Below are 8,834 nucleotides of genomic sequence, written 5' to 3' on the forward strand. Positions count from 1 at the left end.
AAGGGGGGGGGGGGGGGGAAGCATTCTTTGGATGGATGGCTGAGCGCGCGAAGGAGAGAGAGCCCTGCTGGCTGGACGCTTGCAATACTCTGGCTCGACGCATGGGCATGTCCCACAGTATTCGGTCCATAAGACGCACACACTTTTCCCCTCACTTTTTTTGGATGAAAAAGTGCGTCTTATGGTCCGAAAAATACGGTAGTTACAAGAACCTTATTCCCAGCCAGTTACATAATATCCAACCTTTAGTTTTGTTCCTCTTCAAATAAATCCTTTTTATTTAAGTTCATCCCAGAAGCCTGATCCATTATTCCTCAGGAAACACATAGTTCCTTGAAAGGCAAGACCCTGGGTCACAATACCAAAACCAGAAACAGAAAGTATAAAGGTTTGGAAAGCCTAAAATTTTCCTGGTGGCAGCCGGATTCCCAAAGTAAAATAAAGCATAAGAACACATTTAAAGGTAAACCAGACCTCCCCAGAGAAGAGGTCATCACAAGTGGTGCTTGGTGGTGGGATGGGAATTTCCTGAGGAAGAGAACATATTAAAGAGAGTATATATTTATTGAAAATAAAAAGTCTGAAAGGAAAATTCAGCAATGGCAGTCTGAGGAGACAGTCACAGTTGTGTTTTGAGCTAATGGGATCTAGAGATGCTGGTTACCCTGTCTCGGGTTCTCTTGAGACTCCTGCCCCTTTCCACAGAAGAGTCCTGTGATTTGGAGCCTTGAATAGTCTCCAGTATCACATCTTTGAACTCCCTTCTCATTTCCCCTCTGAACCAGCTCAGCATATCCCGGTTAATGGCCTCCCTGGAGTCCATGCCTGTGGTGGCCAAAGGATCCTGGCAAATCTGGGACGTTGAGGGCCTTGCCTGCATGATGTCCCCGGTGGAACTGCCTTGGGCCGCCTTCTCAGCCATTTTCAAATACCTGCGGGGGGGGGGGGGGGAGAAAGAGTCTTACATCAAGCTCCTTCGGCCCCTCAATGTCTTCCCCCCAGTGCCTAATAAGGGATGGGTCCCCTCAGCCCCCTTGCCTCCCTCAGAGGGGAAAACCTATCGAGAGAAAAACCTATCGAGCCCAGGCAAACACTCAAAATGGCCGCCGCCACTTTTCCTGCCAGTTTTTTCCCGCCTAAGGGACAGTAGCCCGGGAAAGACTCTCCCTCCCCTCCCCGAGGGGTATTTGGGAAGGACGTCTCGAGGACTGGAGGAAGAAATCCCCCCCTTTCAATCCCCTGGCAGAGCGGAGATTTCCCAGGACAGTACAGGCGTTCTCTTCCCTCAGGCCACTTGTGAGAACATAAGAACATAAGAGACGCCAATGTTGGATCAGGCCAAAGGCCCATCCAGTCCAACACTCTGTGTCACACAGGGGCCAGAAATACCAGTGCCATCAGGAGGTCCACCAGTGGGGCCAGGACATTAGAAGCCCTCCCACTGTTGACCCCCCCCCTAGCACCAGGAAGACAGAGCATCACTTGCCCCAGAGCCCCTATCTATACCTTGTGGCTAATATCCACTGATGGACCTCTGCTCCATATGCTTATCTAATTCCCTTTTGAAGCCGTCCATGCTTGTAGCCACCACCACTTCCTGTGGCAGTGAATTCCATGTGTTAATCACTCTTTGGGTGAAGAAGTACTTCCTTTTATCCGTTCTAACCCGACCGCTCTGCAGTTTCATGGAGTGCCCACGAGTTCTTGTATTGTGAGAAAGGGAGAAAAGTACCTCTTTCTCTACCTGCTCTTTCCCATGCATAATCTTATAAACCTCAATCATGTCACCCCTCAGTCGCAATGCATGGCTAGGAATAAATACAGTGAAGCAACATGTTGAATACCGGCAAACAGATTGATGACTTACTGAACCAGTCCTCGAAAAATCGTCCCTGCTTGTGATCAGTGAACAGAGCATGAGCCAAACTGGCAGGTGTTCATATGTCCCTAGCCAGGAGTAAGCTACGATGTCCATGTTTGTACAGAATGCAGAACCGTATTTAAGACTAACTGTGGTTAACAAAACAAAGTATGAATCCAGTGGCACCTTTAAGACCAACAAAGTCTATTTCTTTGGATGGAATATTGCCAGAAGAAGGCAGCATGCACATAAGAACATAAGAGACGCCAATGTTGGATCAGGCCAAAGGCCCATCCAGTCCAACACTCTGTGTCACACAGTGGCCAGAAATACCAGTGCCATCAGGAGGTCCAGCAGTGGGGCCAGGACATTAGAAGCCCTCCCACTGTTGACCCCCCCCAAGCACCAAGAAGACAGAGCATCACTTGCCCCAGAGCCCCTAGCTATACCTTGTGGCTAATAGCCACTGATGGACCTCTGCTCCATATGCTTATCTAATTCCCTTTTGAAGCCGTCCATGCTTGTAGCACCCACCACTTCCTGTGGCAGTGAATTCCAAGTGTTAATCACTCTTTGGGTGAAGAAGTACTTCCTTTTATCCGTTCTAACCCGACCGCTCTGCAGTTTCATGGAGTGCCCACGAGTTCTTGTATTGTGAGAAAGGGAGAAAAGTACCTCTTTCTCTACCTGCTCTTTCCCATGCATAATCTTATAAACCTCAATCATGTCACCCCTCAGTCGTCGTTTCTCCAAGCTAAAGAGCCCTAAGCGCCTTAACCGTTCCTCATAGGGAAAGTGTTCCAACCCTTTTATCATTCGAGTTGCCCTTTTCTGCACTTTTTCCAAAGCTATAATATCCTTTTTAAGGTGTGGTGACCAGAACTGCACACAGTATTCCAAATGAGGTCTCACCATTGATTTATATAGGGGCATTATTATATTGGCTGATCTGTTTTCAATACCCTTCCTAATAATCCCCAGCATAGCATTGGCCTTCTTTATTGCAGTCACACACTGTCTCGACATTTTCAGTGAGTTATCTACTACAACTCCAAGATCTCTCTCTTGATCTGTCTCTGCCAGTTCAGACCCCATCAACGTGTATTTATAGTTAGGATTTTTGGCTCCAATGTGCATCACCTTGCACTTGGCCACATTGAACCCCATTTGCCATGTTGACGCCCACTCGCCCATCCTTGACAGATCCCCTTGGAGTGCCTCACAATCCTCACTGGTTTTCACCACCCTGAACAACTTTGTATCATCCGCAAATTTAGCCACTTCACTGCTTACTCCCATCTCCAAATCATTAATGAACAAGTTAAAAAGCAGTGGACCAAGTACTGATCCCTGCGGTACCCCACTGCTTACCACCCTCCACTGAGAAAATTGCCCACCTACACTCACTCTCTGTTTTCTATGAACTAGCCAGTTTTTGATCCATAAAAGGACTTGTCCTTCTATCCCATGATTTTTGAGCTTACTTAGGAGCCTTTGATGAGGAACTTTATCAAAAGCTTTCTGGAAGTCAAGGTAAATAATATCTATTGGATCCCCCTTGTCCACATGTTTGTTCACCCCCTCAAAGAACACTAACAGGTTAGTGAGACAAGATCTTCCCTTACAGAAACCGTGCTGAGTCTGCCTCAATAGGTTTTGTTCATCTATGTGCCTACTAATTCTTTCCTTAATAATGGTTTCCACCAATTTACCCGGTATCGACGTCAGACTGACTGGCCTGTAATTTCCCGGATCTCCTCTGGAACCCTTTTTAAAGATGGGAGTGACATTAGCTACCTTCCAATCCTCAGGAATGGAGGCAGATTTTAAGGAAAGATTACATATCTTTGTCAGGAGATCTACAAGTTCACATTTGAGTTCTTTCAGAACTCTCGGATGTATGCCATCTGGGCCTGGTGATTTTTCAGTTTTTAAGTTGTCTATCAGTTTTAGGACCTCCTCTCTCATCACCTCAATCTGACTCAGGTCTTCCAACACCCCTCCTGAAATCAGTGGTTCTGGAGTGGGCAAGCACTTCTCATCTTCCACAGTGAAGACGGAGGCAAAAAATGCATTTAGCTTCTCAGCCATTTCCCTATCATCCTTCAATACTCCTTTTACCCCTTGGTCGTCCAAGGGCCCCACTGCCTCCCTGGCTGGTTTCCTGTTTCTAATGTATTTGAAGAAAGTTTTATTGTTGGTTTTTACGTTTTTTGCTATATGCTCCTCATATTCCCTTTTTGCCTGCCTGACCTCAGACTTGCATTTTATTTGCCATAGCCTGTGTTCCGTTTTATCAGCCTCACTGTGACTAGCTTTCCACTGCTTAAAGGAATTCTTTTTACTTTTTACAGCCTCCATTACTCTGTTTGTTAACCATGCAGGCTTTTTCCTATACCTGTTTGTGCCTTTCCTAACCTGCGGAATATATATTTTTTGAGCTTCTAGGATCGTAGTTTTAAATAGATCCCAAGCTTCCCCAATTGTTTTGACCCTTTCTACTTTTCCTTTCAGTTTCCTCCCCACGTGTCCCCTCATATCAGAGAAATTACCCCTTTTAAAGTTAAAAATGGTTGTGTGAGTCTTTTTGGCCAATTCTCTATTTGTACAAATGATGAACTCAACAACATTATGATCACTGTTTCCAAGCGGTGCAATCACTTTTACATCTCTCACCAGGTCTTGAGTGTTACTTAGGACCAAATCAAGGATTGCCTCTTCCCTGGTAGGTTTCGTGACCATCTGCTCCATAGCACAGTCATTTAGAGTGTCTAGAAACTCAATCTCTTTTTCCCGACTAGAACACATATTGACCCAATCAATGTGTGGGTAGTTAAAATCACCTATTATGACACAGTGGTTTTGTCTAGCTGCTATCTTTAAGGCATTCATCATTTTATAATCCTCCTCTATCTTTTGATCTGGTGGGCGATAACAAACTCCCAGTGTTAAGTTTCCTTTTGGCCCCCCTATTTCAACCCATAGAACTTCCAGAAGCGAATCCAATTCACTTAGCCTCTCAATCTTTCTAGACTTTATACCCTCTCTGACATACAGAGCTACCCCACCTCCAACCCTTCCCCCCCTATCCTTCCGATATAATATATAACCGGGAATCACTGTGTCCCACTGATTTTCCTCATCCCACCAAGTTTCAGAAATACCCACAATGTCTATTTTTCCCTCCAACACCAAGCACTCCAACTCCCCCATTTTACCTCTGACACTTCTAGCATTTGTATAGAAACAGCTGTAATTTCCCTTACAAGTTAAGCCTGCATCCTTCCTCTTGCCATCTCGAGACGTTGTCCGGCAGTCCATGTCACCAGCCATGGCCTCTGTGGACAATTTCAATCCACCTCCCTGTAGAAAAGCAACCGGTACCCCCTCACCTCTCTCAGATGAGCCATCTCGAGACGTTGTCAGGCAGTCCATGTCACTAGCCATGGCCTCTGTGGACAATTTCAATCCACCTCCCTGTAGAGAGGGATAGTTTAACCCGGCGTGAGCTTACCGCATTTCAGGCGGGATGTTAGGAGTCAGCGATCGTCTGCTTCGTGTCCCGCTTCCGCCGCCGCCTGCCAAATGCCAGTTAGGGAGAGACCTGATGTCACTATACTGCCGCGTCTCCTCGCCTCTGCACTCCCTGGCATCAGGAGCAGGCCCTCCGCCCCTGGGATGGGCAAGGCCAGCAGAGACACACACCTCGGGCTACTGACGCACCTGTGGGTCGAGACCCGACACCATCGATAAAGAGCCCTGCGTTGCGCTGCCCGGCTATTAAAGACAAGCCGATGTGTTCTTCTTCTTTCTTCCTATGTTCTTGCCTTCTTTTCTCAATGTGCGCTATTCAGCACAGCCGGACCTGCTGAAAACAGGGCCGGCAAGAAAACTGGATAGCCTACAAGGGGATAAGCCCCTCCCCCGCCTGGATCAAAGCTTGGAGCCGACCCTGAGGAGAGGAGGAGCTTATCCCAGACGTAAGGAATGTCCCATGACGAACCACTGGAGAAGGGTAGACGGTCTGCAAGTATTCTGGAAAAGCTAAACTCAAGCTGTTCTCTTCCACATGGGCCAACCTTCAGTGGAGTTAATGGGCACACGAGAGGCGGCCTTTTGAACTGAAGCTCCCAGGCTTTGGAATTCCCTGGCCCAAGCCCATCCCAAAGGGGCTGGTGGTTTGCTTCCAGAGCGTCTTTTAAAGGGGGCTAAACCCAGCAGGATGTCTTCCTTGCCTGGTTCTCTTAATTTCTTGGAGTTTTTAATTTCCCCCCCATCTGTTCTGTTGGGGGAGGCTTTGTTGTTTCTAGTGGCAGGCAATTAGTTCTTATGTCTTGATTTTTATTGCTGTTTTCAGAGTTTGTTTTTTGTTTATAAAATTCTTAAATTTTGTGTTTTTAATGTTTTTAAACTTGCAAGGTGTCCTGAGGATGGGACATAAATGAAAAAAATTGTATAGAAAGCATGGGCCATTCTTAAGTCTGCTGACTGCCCTTGAACCTGAATCATAATGTGCATTTTGCTGATCAGTAGGTGAGAAATTGAATCTTAATTCTTCATACCCACACCACTCCATTATGAAGTTAGAGAACAATAGTGTGTACTGCATTACTAGTACCAATGTATGTATACTACGTATACCAGCACCATGCATATATAGCGAAAACTAAATAAAGCGTTCGTAAATTTATACGTTCTAAGCAGTTCCTCGGTTGCTTTACTGTAAACTGCTTTGAGTAAAGTAGCCTATGAATCTAGACAGATTCTAAAGTAACTAAAGAAGTACATTCTATGGATTTGGCATGTTTTGAATGGACTGTAGGTGTGTAACTGCACATACCTTTAAGAGATTGATGTCCTTTTCTAAAACTGTGCTACAATTATCATTTCAGTGCTGAAGCCCCAGATGAAATTCAGCGTTCAAACCATGTGTCCTATTGAAGGAGAAGGGAACATTGCTCGATTCTTGTTCTCTTTGCTCGGCCAAAAGCACAATGCGGTGACAGCCACTCTGATAGACAGCTGGGTAGATACGGCCATCTTCCAGCTGAAAGAAGGGAGCAACAAAGAAAGGGCCGCGGTTCTGCGATCCATGAACACAGCCCTGGGCAAGACATCCTGGCTTGTGGGAAGTGAACTGACCGTAGCAGACGTTGTGACCTGGTGTGTACTGCGGCAGACAGAAAGCACCAATGCTGTCCCCACCAATGTGCAGAAATGGCTCAAATCTTGTGAGAACCTGGCACCTTTTCAATCTGCTCTCAAGCTGCTGAAGTAAATCTCCACTGCCTACAAAGGAAGAGGCTTAACTATCTTCTGTCTCAGCTAGTGAGCATAGGCCTCAACTGTTTGTGTGAATGAAATTTTAAATCAGTCTAAAACGTTACAGGGCAATAAAATCAACAGAATTGGTTTCTGGTGGCTATCCTTTTGAAATTAAGTGTTGTTGGTATGAGGGTAGAGTTTGAGGCTGGGGTGAATTTACTGAGTACTGTACCACCAACCACTGCTTTTTGACCAAAGCAGAAACCATGCGTATTACATATGGCATAGATGAATTTTTTTATTAAAAAATAGATATTTTACAGAATATATAAATATAAATTATACACGTTAGCAACCCTAAACAGGAGAACCAGAGTGCTTCATTCTGTCTCTCTCTTCTCTTTCCTGTAAAAGTAGCTTCACTTGCTCTTTCAGTGATTTGATTTCTTCCTCTTGTTGCATCACCTTCTGCTGTAAACTGCAAATAACCTGAAAGCACAATTCACAGATACGATTATGTCTGTATATCAAAACCCTTCCAGTGTCTTGTACAAAAATCAATGTCTGTTTTGAGATTTTCAAAAGCCACTAACTGGACTCTAGCCTAAACCTCAAAGGAAACTAGTTTTGCCTCCTAAGGAATGTTTATCACAAGAATCCTATTTTCATCTTTTCCATTAAATCCACCACAAGCAGAGGAGTGGAGGAGCACTTACCCTATTTAGATAAAAATTATGATGATGCTGAAATACCCAGACTCTTTTCAGAAAGACTATTAAATTGAGTTGCCTATCTACTCAAGATGATTTATAAACTGCCTGTTCTTCGAGTTTCTTTGAGGCTGCTTATATTCATGTCAGAAGTTCTAACTCAAAAATAAACTACACCAAGGGTACCAAATCACATTAGTTTGTATACAGTCAACTGTTTCACAAACCAACAATGAATAGCAAGCACTATGGCTGATTTCAGACAACAGCTGAGAATCAGCCCATGGTCTGTCCCCTCTCTTGGCTCCAGAAACTGACACTGTTGAGGAAGGGAGAGAATGTCAGAAATGGACTTTTGTTTATATAAACTGGGAGACAAGCTAAAACTTACATTTGCTGTATTGTGGAAGAGTTCACTTTCAAGAAGTTGACCAGCGGTTGGCCTCTGAGAGGTCACTTTACTGGTTAGCAGCTTAACATATTTTGTCTGTATTGGCCATTTTCCACTGAAAGAGACAGGAATGTGACCATTCCTCAAACCCGTCAGAATTTCAGCTCGTTCCATTTCTGTTCCAAAAGGCTGAAAGAGTTCTAGCAGGATGACACCGACACTGTACATGTCCGACTAGAGGCCAAAAAAGGAAAAGCTCAGCATTAGTCCTTAAAGCCAAGGCTGTTGGACCGCCGATCAAAGATGAAAACAGAACTATTTGAAAAGCAACATGGTCTATTCTAAGAGCTGGCTGACTCTCGTTCAAACATAACTGTTTGAAACACAGTGACCCAGTGAAAGAGGCAAAAACAAGATATTTTGCAAACATTTTTTGCCAATTTCCCTGTTCAATCTATCCAGTATGAGTACATGGTACACACACAGCATTCAGTGAATTGCTGACCTCACTCTGGCACTGAAAAGCAAGCTTTGAACATACCACATCTACATCTAGAGCTCAGATATGAACAAGAAGAGGGACCCGCAATACTCGCCGGGGGGGGGG

At 45.0% G+C, this 8,834-nt stretch overlaps 2 protein-coding genes across 3 annotated transcripts in view; one reads left to right on the top strand and one right to left on the bottom strand.

Annotated features, from left to right (window-relative positions):
- Positions 1 to 7,357, top strand: part of AIMP2 (aminoacyl tRNA synthetase complex-interacting multifunctional protein 2) — a 19,663-nt gene extending 12,306 nt beyond the window's left edge. For both annotated transcript variants that reach the window (XM_015426219.1, XM_015426221.1), the window contains exon 4: positions 6,754 to 7,357. In XM_015426219.1, coding sequence (XP_015281705.1) covers positions 6,754 to 7,139 — 386 coding nt within the window. In that variant the 3' untranslated portion in view covers positions 7,140 to 7,357. The remainder of the gene's footprint in view (positions 1 to 6,753) is intronic.
- Positions 7,358 to 7,466: 109 nt separating this feature from the next.
- EIF2AK1 (eukaryotic translation initiation factor 2 alpha kinase 1) overlaps positions 7,467 to 8,834 on the bottom strand; it is a 61,790-nt gene continuing 60,422 nt past the window's right edge. Inside the window, exons 14-15 of the mRNA XM_015426218.1 lie at positions 8,228 to 8,461; positions 7,467 to 7,615 (exon numbers count right to left, since the gene is read on the bottom strand). Of these exons, the coding sequence (XP_015281704.1) occupies positions 7,484 to 7,615; positions 8,228 to 8,461 (366 nt within the window). The 3' untranslated portion in view covers positions 7,467 to 7,483. The remainder of the gene's footprint in view (positions 7,616 to 8,227; positions 8,462 to 8,834) is intronic.

The sequence above is a fragment of the Gekko japonicus genome, unplaced genomic scaffold (assembly GCF_001447785.1).
Source record: "Gekko japonicus isolate JY-2015 unplaced genomic scaffold, Gekko_japonicus_V1.1 scaffold384, whole genome shotgun sequence".
Classification (NCBI taxonomy): Eukaryota; Metazoa; Chordata; class Lepidosauria; order Squamata; family Gekkonidae; genus Gekko; species Gekko japonicus.